This window comes from Helicoverpa armigera, chromosome 27 (assembly GCF_030705265.1).
Source record: "Helicoverpa armigera isolate CAAS_96S chromosome 27, ASM3070526v1, whole genome shotgun sequence".
Taxonomy (NCBI): domain Eukaryota; kingdom Metazoa; phylum Arthropoda; class Insecta; order Lepidoptera; family Noctuidae; genus Helicoverpa; species Helicoverpa armigera.
Genome location: NC_087146.1, coordinates 8,138,584 through 8,148,542, shown reverse-complemented (window position 1 = coordinate 8,148,542; position 9,959 = coordinate 8,138,584). Strand labels below are relative to the sequence as shown.

General features: G+C 37.5%; 2 protein-coding genes and 1 pseudogene across 2 annotated transcripts; all 3 read left to right on the top strand.

Annotated features, from left to right (window-relative positions):
• Positions 1–494: 494 nt before the first annotated feature.
• On the top strand, positions 495–2,504 carry LOC110384655 (adenosine 5'-monophosphoramidase HINT2). Its single transcript, XM_064042113.1, has 3 exons — positions 495–665; positions 993–1,107; positions 2,253–2,504. The coding sequence occupies exons 1-3, from the start codon at positions 573–575 to the stop codon at positions 2,423–2,425; spliced, it is 381 nt and encodes a 126-aa protein (XP_063898183.1). The 5' UTR covers positions 495–572; the 3' UTR covers positions 2,426–2,504.
• A 336-nt stretch (positions 2,505–2,840) lies between these two features.
• LOC110384633 (adenosine 5'-monophosphoramidase HINT1) lies at positions 2,841–3,856 on the top strand. The gene is made up of 3 exons (XM_021346024.3): positions 2,841–2,999; positions 3,220–3,331; positions 3,612–3,856. The coding sequence occupies exons 1-3, from the start codon at positions 2,886–2,888 to the stop codon at positions 3,854–3,856; spliced, it is 471 nt and encodes a 156-aa protein (XP_021201699.3). The 5' UTR covers positions 2,841–2,885.
• Positions 3,857–4,123: 267 nt separating this feature from the next.
• Positions 4,124–8,719, top strand: LOC135118932 (translin-like; annotated as a pseudogene).
• The last annotated feature ends 1,240 nt before the right edge of the window (positions 8,720–9,959 follow it).

The following is a 9,959-nucleotide window of genomic DNA, read 5'->3' as shown; positions in this document are numbered from 1 at the left end:
CCACGTAAAGAGAAGACCACCAGACTACGTGGGAAATTTGGCGCTGCAACTTTCTGTCCCCGGTCGAAGATCACGAGGCCGCCCTAAGACCAGATGGCGGGACGTGGTGTCGAAAGATATGAAGGAATGCCAGGTGTCCGAGAACGATGTCGTAGATAGAGCGAAGTGGAGAAGAAAAATTAGGAAAGCTGACCCTACCACCATGTGGGATAAATAGCTGGAAAGAGAGAGAGATACAATATAGCTTTAGTTTAATCGTAAAGTACAATGCACTAGCGAGAAAATTGATTACTTGCGTGAAAAGAATTCTATAGACGTTCCTTTTAACGTTTTCTCGTTGGCTTTTCATATCACTATGCCAATCATTATAGACGTTTCTATCTATCTCTTTCAGTTATACACAATATCCTAAAGAGTATAAGAGATGGAAAACATATTAATCTAACTACCAGGTGATTAGCCCCTTATCTTGATTTTCCTTTAAACAAATACATTTTATTTCATATATTATCAGTTAATTGTTGTCATAAGGCTACACAGAACAATAGTATTATTTATTTAAATAAACAAAAATGGCGGTGTCACAAAAGAGGCCAAGTGTTGCGTCTGTGTTTTTTGGCGGGAGAGAGCCGGATGATACAGAATATATATTTCAAGATGAACAGGTAAAATTAATTATTTATATACTTATATTATAAAGGAAATAGTTTTTCTTTCAATTCAATTTAATTGCGATTGCGATTTTATTTGTTTGTTTGTTTGTACCCTAAACTCTCCGAATTTGAAAAATTCTTCCACTAGTGGAAAGCTACACTTTTCCCGGTTGACAAAGGCTATATTTTATTGAGGTAAACGAAGAAGTTCCCCCGGGACGCGGTGAAACCGGGAGAAACAGACTAATTTTCAGCATAGCTATTATACTTCAGTTAAAATTCTCACTCATTATATAGGTAACTTCTTTTATATAATCATCTTTGTATTTTTTTTTTCAGTGCGTAGTATTTGATGAACAGAGAAACAAACAAGCGCCCGTACATTTCATAGTGGTGCCTAAAAAGATGACGCCTACTCTATCAGCCACAACTGTGGATCACGAAAAAGCATTAGGTATGTAAAACTTTTGTATTAAAAAATATATTATTTAGGTACTTATTTACATAGATATTTACAATACATATTTACAATAGAAATCAAAACTATCCTAGTAAAACAAGCAACTTAAAAGCGTCAAAAATTCGTCCCCATCGCTGTCAACTGGGAGCGTGCCCGAAAGGCTGGCAGCATTACCTCGTTAGATCGCCATGCTGATTCTTTGTCCGAGGTAATAGCCAGCCTTGTGGTCACGAGAAGCGTCAACCAGCCGCCTAGAGAGATCTTTAAATAGAATGTGGGCATTCGGACCCCACGACCCGAGGGTTTCAACCCCAAACGGTTCGAAAATATAGTTTCCGACAAGGCCACTATATTTCCGCCGCTTGAGGTTCTCCACAGCCGCAGCGGCAGCAACAGCACAGCACGCAGAACTTGGAAGGTGTGATGGCGCAAGAGTATCACAGGTTGCGTCCCATACTAAAGGCCTACTCATCTTCCAAGGGAATAACGACATGTCGTCTGGTCTCTTACCGTTTTGTTCATTTATCTGACCCTCTGAAACTTGATCGATAGATATAAGTGTAGTATTTGCTTAGTTTAGTCATAATATCATTGTAATGTAATGACACATTTTGAATGACGATAAGTTTATTATAATCAATCATATCGTACATAAAGTACAAATCTATTAATACAAAACTCATAATGACTGAGCGTTTTACAAGTAGGCACTTTAACACTTAAGATATTATTATGATATACCTATATATTCTCTTATCAAAGGCCACGTGAATTCGCAAGGTAACGCTGAGTGGCCTCCAAAGAGTTTGTTAATCATTTTCAGCGACAAGGCTGTTCATTTTACGGCCTTGGCCTTGCAAACGTTCTTGAACGCGACCCTATGGTCGCGGTCGCCACGTTCTGTTTTACTGTTGGTGTTAGTGAGGTCGTAATTTTCTAATTTCCTAAAAATAATCAAGAAAATATAAAACCCTATTGTTGAGTTAGCATTCCTCTAACTAAGACAGCTGCAAAATTCGTAAAACATTTTTATTAAGTTATATCTTAATCAGCACAGCTTTGGCCCGTAAAATGGGTGATGTTTATTTAAGAAACATCCTTTTAATTGAAAATATTGTTAATAAGTTAATTTCTTCCAGGACACTTGCTACTGGTAGCGAAGCAGATTGCTGTAGAAAAGGGCCTAGACAAATCTGGTTATCATGTGATGGTCGATGAACAGCATCAAACTAAAAGTCTCAAGTCTCTTCACGTATTCGGGAGAGCATTACATCATATGGTGTGGCCTACTGGACCTGGATCTAGACTTTAGAATAAGAATTTAGGAGATATAATCACGATTAATCATTAAAATAATTTGTAAGTTATGTAAATATATGTATTTAAGTTTACCTGCTGTTTTATTTCCCAATATTGATCGGCTTCCAATTTATCCGGATGTAGAATACCAGACTTACATGAAGTGACTGCCTATCCAGAGAACCTAGATCCAGCTACCCCTGCACGCGCATTTTGGTATCAAGATACCCTTTGCAAGACTGGTTGGTAAACTTGATGACTAACTAGCGGTAATGTCTAACGACTGTCAAAGATTTAAAATGACCGCATCAATCGGTGCTTAGCTTTATGATCGATCGACCTACGACTTAGCCATGATCTGTCTTTATCATTAGGCAGCAAAAATTCTGCGTAACAAGAACCGTATAATACGTCAACGTCAAAACCACAATGACGTTTGTCCTACAATTTTGTCAGTGATTTTCTTCACAAAAATGGCTGGCGGTGAGGTAGAACTAGCGCAATCGGCCGCTCCGGCCGCAGATACGATATTCGGAAAGATTTTGCGGAAGGAAATACCTGCTAAGTTCGTCTATGAAGATGATCAAGTAAGTTGACAATATTTTTGTTCCTTCAACCATTTTATGAGCACCGGCCGGCTGGCTGAGAAACTGCAATAGGAAATCAGCTGTTGTTAATAATTTTTCCTAGAATTTTTATGTAATAAATGTAAAATAACCCTCTAGAATTTCTAACGACTTATGTTATTTCAACATACTTGATTTATTATTTACTTATTGCGATTTGATTCTTGGTATTTTTCCGCAGTGCGTGGCGTTCCATGATGTGAACCCGCAAGCCCCTACGCATATCTTGGTGATACCGAGGAAGCCCATCACACAGCTCTCGAAGGCGGAGGATAATGATGAACAACTCCTTGGTAATATTATAATATACATGTACTTGTTACAAAGCATGACCGGTATTGCAATAAATCACAGCTTGTATTTCTTGCATTTTCTAGAAATATGTTTAAAGTGTTTAGAAATAAGTAGTTTTTCAAATAGATACAATACAAAGTTAAAAAAATACCATTGCTAAGACACAAATTAGTTCTTATGTTACAAGAAATGGCACAAGAATCCAATTAGACTGCCAAGACCCTTTTCAACTAATCATTAGCAAGGAGGATGCATTAAATAAAACTTTATTTATTCCAGGACACCTGCTAATTGCTGCCCGCAAAGTAGCTCACAAGGAAGGACTTGACAAGTCTGGCTTCCGCCTGGTCATCAATGATGGCAAGAACGGAGCCCAGAGCGTCTACCACCTTCACATCCACATCCTAGGAGGCCGCCAAATGCACTGGCCCCTGGCTAATAAGAGTAGAACCTTTTGCACATTCATGTCTATGAATAAAGATTGTTTTTTTCAACATTGGGTTTGTTTTTTGTTGCTTGAGTAACCAAATTATGTCCTTGTACAATGTGATATGTATTGAAGAGATATTAATGTGTTGATTAAAGTTTCTTTCAAGATTAAAGTTAATTCCATAGCTACCTTGACTACCTTCTATGTGTCTACTTGTGAATACTTTTATTTAAAATTATTTACCCGATTACCGAAAAGTTATTTTCATTACAAATGTTTTCAAAATTATCTATTTTTGCGCATTCAAAATATCGAAAAGAACAAGAATTCGTCATAGCACATTGAAAACGCGATAAAATAGTGGCTCAAAAGACGCGTATTCAAACCTAAATAAAAGTTCTGAGAGAAAAAAAAACTACTTATTGATTTTCTTTCTGTCACGAAAAGTTGTTTTCATCACTGTTGTTTCATAAATAATTACTGAAAAGCAGTCAAAATGTGTGAAAATCACGTAATAAACACCATTTTCACGGACTTTCAAAGAAATATGGATACGGATCAAGAAATACGAGAGGTATAATGCTGTTATTTGTCAAGCAAATAGGCTTTTCTTTTACCGTAACCGCACTTTTATATTTACTATTTAAGCTTTTAATTTAACTGTAAAAATCTCCCAACTAAACAAAATAACATTGTCCGACAATATTTCCATTGTTTTATCAATATTTTCCCGCCATTTTCAATGAATTTAACACGCATTGTATGATGTAGGTTATTCGCAACATTTGCAAAGATGTTGGTCAAATATCGCGAGAAGCGACTACAGTACTCAAGTAATTCACCATAATGAGGCTGCCAGTAAGCATTCATCTCATAAATAAAACTTATTTGTTGTTTACTCAACACTCCATTGATTAATCTGTTTTTTGCAGTCACTCCTGCTTGTGTCAAGGCAAGGGAATTATTTGAAAAGGCACAAGCAGGCTACGCAAGACTGAAAGAGGCTTTACCCCTAACGACTATTATAAGTATGTTCACTATTTTTGCAAAATTTTCATTATTTTATGACTATCTCATACTTATTTAGATGTTTCCCGCGTTTTACTTACTACACACTAATAGTATGTAACTACATACAGTGTTACACCCATGTTGATACCTCCTATTGCAATAATATTTTAGTAATTCTAAGTAACACCTGATTCCGTAATGACTTTAGATACCAAGAGCACTGGCTAACATGACCCAGTTACTGCTTCCTCATCGCTCACCATCTGGCTGGAGACAGGCATCCTCGCCACACATGACACTGTCGCTCAGATATTAGGCAGTAAGTACAATATATCACATTATTTCTATAATATTAACATAGAGACAGGAGCATTGGCGCAACATGACTGTGTTACTGCTACCTCATCGCCCTCACCATCTGGCTGGAGACAGGCATCCTCGCCACACATGACACTGTCGCTCAGATGTTAGGCAGTAAGTACAATATATCACATTATTTCTATAATATTAACATAGAGACAGGAGCATTGGTGCAACATGACCCAGCGTTACTGCTTCCTCATCGCGCTCACCATCTGGCTGGAGACAGGCATCCGCCACACATGACACTGTCGCTCAGATATTAGGCAGTAAGTACAATATATCACATTATTTCTATGATTTATTGATGTCATTATTAATGTCAAGGATGCAGTTACGTAGGAGTTAAAGCATCTATCAATGAATTACCAGTATATTTCAATGCCAGAAGGAATGAGCGTTAAACACTGCACCTGCTCAAGACGAATCTGCAATTTCAAACTAAGTTATCCTCATGGTCATTGGTCAATAAGATATACTTAGAACAGTGGTTCTTAACCGGTGGTCCGCGGACCACTGGTGGTCCCTGGAGGCATTCCAAGTGGTCCGCGAAGCTTAGCTTTGACGACGTTGCTATACGTTATCTAACTTAATTTTTATCGACTTGTAATTGCGAGCGGGGTTTTCGCATGGACGTACATATATCGGGTGTGTCGTACCTAGTCCCCATTCATGAAAATGTATGTTTGGGCTACATTTTACGTAATTTTGGTTTTGAGTCTTAAAAATAATTAAATTTCACGCTCGCTTCGCTCGCGTATTCAGAAACCGTATGCCCTTACCTTTGCATTTGTCAACAAACAAAAGTTAAGTACGTTTAGGCGAAATTTTACGTAATATTTGGTTTAAGTCCGATAAATTTTCGCGCTCGCTTCGCTCGCGTATTCAGAAGCCCTTATTTTGCATTTGTCAACAAACAAAAGTTAAGTACGTTTGGGCTACATTTTACGTAATATTTGGTTTAAGTCCGATAAATTTTCGCTCGCTTCGCTCGCGTATTCAGAAACGATATGCTCTTATTTTTGCATTTGTCAACAAATAAAAGTTAAGTACGTTTGGGCTACATTTTACGTAATATTTGGTTTAAGTCCAATAAAATTTCGCTCGCTTCGCTCGCGCATTGGAAACTACATAGGCAAGTTTTTTTAATTGCATTTGCACACAACTACCGACATGCGTTTAGCTTCGAGTAGAACTGACCCAAAAATTCAGATATTTTTTGATACATAATAAAGAAATGAGGTGGTCCCGGCAAGACAAACTTTAGTAAAGTGGTCCCTCATGTCAAAAGGTTAAGAACCACTGACTTAGAAAGTACAAATGACTTAGAAAAGTTACACTGATTTGAGAGGCAGTTTTACCACTGGGCATCACATTTTCTTCTTTCACTATGTTGTTGTTTGAGATTAATATTGATATAATAATCGATTAAAAGACAATACACAATACAGTTAGTGTATATTAAAATTCTATTCTAATAATTCTATTATATTATTCTATTCTAGTAAGTGTCATTGAGAGGAAGACTGGCTTCCACCTGGATATAGAGGACTACCTCAATGGACTGCTGCAGCTGTGCTCTGAGCTGGTGAGATTACCAACATTCTGTATATTTTGATTTTGAATATACAATGTATCAAGAAAATAATCCTGACTAGTTAAAAGCGGAAGTACTTTTTGAATTATAATTGCGATATTTTTTCTCTGCAAGTATGCTTGTAAGCCAAAACTACTAAGCCAATTTAAATGAATACACGACCAGTTTTGACCATGAGGAAGGTCTGATCTGCATGCGGGAAAAGCTAATAACAATATGAATATTGAAATCAGAATAATATCAATTAATCTCTGATTATAAAGTAATCAGAAATAAATACACTGGGCATTCATCACACCAAAGGGTATCATATCGCCCACGTAAATGGGTTGAGGAGATAGGCAGTTGCTCTATGTGGCGCTGTTAGACTGAAAACCAACCGCAACATAGTTCAACAAGGCTAAGTAGATGGCAACAACTCTTTGACCTATTTATTTGTTTGCAGGCTCGCCTGGCAGTCAACTCAGTAACTCGGGTGACTACGAGAAACCTCTGCAGATCTCCAAGTTTGTCATGGAGTTAAATGCAGGGTTCAGGTGAATACAAATTAATTTAATAATTTTATAAATAATAAAACATGCAAAATGATGGAATAACACTGCATGTGAAAAACTTTAAAATTCACAACTTTCTCAATTGCCTCCCACTTGTAATTTCAACGGCTTTGCGAACTCGAATATAATGTAAGCTACTCTTGATAAATGAGCTATTTGAAAGAATTTTTCAAATCTGTGTGGTGGCCTAGTGGGTAAAGGACCAACCTCTCAAGTATGAGGGCGCGGGTTCGATCCCAGGTCAGGCAAGTACCAATGCAACTTTTCTAAGTTTGTATGTACTTTCTAAGTATATCTTAGACACCATATTGACTGTGTTTCGGATGGCACATTAAACTGTAGGTCCCGGCTGTCTTTGAACATCCTTGACAGTCGTTACGGGTAGTCAGAAGCCAGTAAGTCTGACACCAGCCTAACCAAGGGGTTGCCGGGTAACTGGGTTGAGGAGGTCAGATAGGCAGTCGCTTCTTGTACAGCACTGGTAGGTACTCAGCTGAATCCGGTTAGACTGGAAGCCGACCCCAACATGATTGGGAAAAAGGCTCGGAAGATGATGATGGTTAGAATTTTTCAATAGTTCCTGAGATTACCGCATACAAGCAAAAAGTCTCTTGCTTATTATATTAGAGAGTTAGGTTCAACTCACGCTGTTTTGTTGGTCCTTAATTTCAAGCGTTTGTTAGGTATCCACCTATGTAGTTGATATCGCTCATGATATAAAACTATATCCTGGCATGTTTAAAAAGCACCATCCCTTATTTTTTGTGCCCTCGAAAAATATTTCTCGTGTCTTTAAAACATCAACATTATTGTCTTCATGAAAATCTATACATATAATAAAATGATAGGAAAGTCAAAACTGTACATTGAATATTTTTTAACGAATACTTGGGGTGATCCATAATCGATTCTGAGCCCAAACATGTAGTTTTAGAATTTTTGTCTGTATGTCTGTTTGTCTGTATGTTTGTCCCGGATAAACTCGAAAAGTACTGCATGCATTTAAATAAAATTTTGCATGACTATTACCTGGGGCCGGTTCAACACATAGGCTATAAATTATCACGCTATCACCTACGGGGTTGAACAATGAATGATTAAATAAACGAAATTGAAGTTCTATATTGCTCACGCAGACGAAGTCGCGGGCAACAGCTAGTAACTTATATAAAATAAACTTTGGCGAGAAGTTTTACACTACTTATTTTTATTTACAGGTTACTGAATCTAAAGAACGATCACCTGCGCAAACGCTTCGACGTTCTGAAATACGACGTGAAGAAGATAGAAGAAGTTGTCTATGATCTCAGTATTAGAGGCTTGCGTCCCAAACCCGAGCCCACCATCTAAGTGTACTCTTAGTTCTCATTGTAAAAGTATTCATTAATTAACACTAATACTACTTAAAAATAATAATAAATGATTATGCGGTAAATTTAGTTTTTGTTACCCATCGAATTAATTATAGATGTTACTTCAGAGGTCTTATTAAACTATAGGTCCCTACGGTCTTTGAACATCTTTGGCAGTCGTTACGTGTAGTCAGAAGCCAATATGTCTGATATCAGTCTTACCAAGGAGTGATGGATTGCCCGGGTAACTGGGTTGAAGAAATCAGTTAGGCAGTCGCTCCTTGTAAAAATTGGTAATCAGTTGCATCCGGTTAGACTGGAAGCCGACCCCACCATTTTTGAAAACGGCTATGAGATGAACAGCAAAAGATATAATGTTAGTTACGACATCTCTTTGAAACATGACATGACCTAAAATTAGACCAAACTCGTGAGCTTACAGGATACGATATGTAGATGGCGCCACTTGGGGTATTCCAAACCAAATACTTCTTCGCAAGTCTAGGGCTGTTAATTGCTGATCACGGGGTTCGAATCCCAAGTCGGGCCGAAATAGCTACGTTTGGCTTAACTTTCACAATACAGCCGGCAGTCTGGACTTTGGTTATTGATACACTCGTGTATCGGAGAGCACTGTAATGTCGGTCCTGCGCCTGATCTCTCTCCGATCGTGTCGAAACTCGGATTGCCGTCCCATTGGACTAAGAGAGTGAAGGAATAGTGGGTGCGACAATAGGCATTTACCTATATTAGGAAAAAATAGGAGTTTTATTAAAATGGATTACCTCCAAAAATCCCATCCTAGTGTGACGGGATTTTTCATATCAATAATCCATTTATTCAATTCAATAATTCCATATATGTACCGTTATCCCTATTTATTCATACAAACTTACAATAACCCATTATAACATTGTTTCAAATTCTGGAAATTCTAAATTAAATACGCCATTGTAATACACAATATCTACCTATTTAGGTATATAACGTCGTAGGCGCAACTATATGCCCACATTAATCCTGTCAGCAGTTACCTAGTTAAAGTCAACTGTGAAGTCTCAGATATGAGAGTATTAATCATAATTGTCTTGTGTATAGTTTATGTGGTAGCTGCTGAACTTCAACATGGGGACACAGACCCTCAGGTAGAACGGAAAAGTGTTGTACCTCATCACACGTCAATAGGTAGGTACCTAATAATATAGAATTACTTTTAGCTCTAATGTTAAACCTGAGTCTAAAGGATATTAACTGTCTAAAATATGAATTCAATAAAAGGCTTGTCAACCTTCATATAAAATGAGGAAACATATTTTATGTTAA

What these genes read in the sequence shown, in the direction of transcription:
- LOC110384655 (XM_064042113.1), top strand. Translation starts at nt 573, where the DNA reads ATGGCGGTGTCACAAAAGAGGCCAAGTGTTGCGTCTGTGTTTTTTGGC. An exon ending in ATATATTTCAAGATGAACAG is followed by an intron (nt 666 to 992) that starts GTAAAATTAATT and finishes TTTTTTTTTCAG; the next exon opens with TGCGTAGTATTTGATGAACA. An exon ending in GGATCACGAAAAAGCATTAG is followed by an intron (nt 1,108 to 2,252) that starts GTATGTAAAACT and finishes AATTTCTTCCAG; the next exon opens with GACACTTGCTACTGGTAGCG.
- LOC110384633 (XM_021346024.3), top strand. Translation starts at nt 2,886, where the DNA reads ATGGCTGGCGGTGAGGTAGAACTAGCGCAATCGGCCGCTCCGGCCGCA. An exon ending in TCGTCTATGAAGATGATCAA is followed by an intron (nt 3,000 to 3,219) that starts GTAAGTTGACAA and finishes ATTTTTCCGCAG; the next exon opens with TGCGTGGCGTTCCATGATGT. An exon ending in TAATGATGAACAACTCCTTG is followed by an intron (nt 3,332 to 3,611) that starts GTAATATTATAA and finishes TATTTATTCCAG; the next exon opens with GACACCTGCTAATTGCTGCC.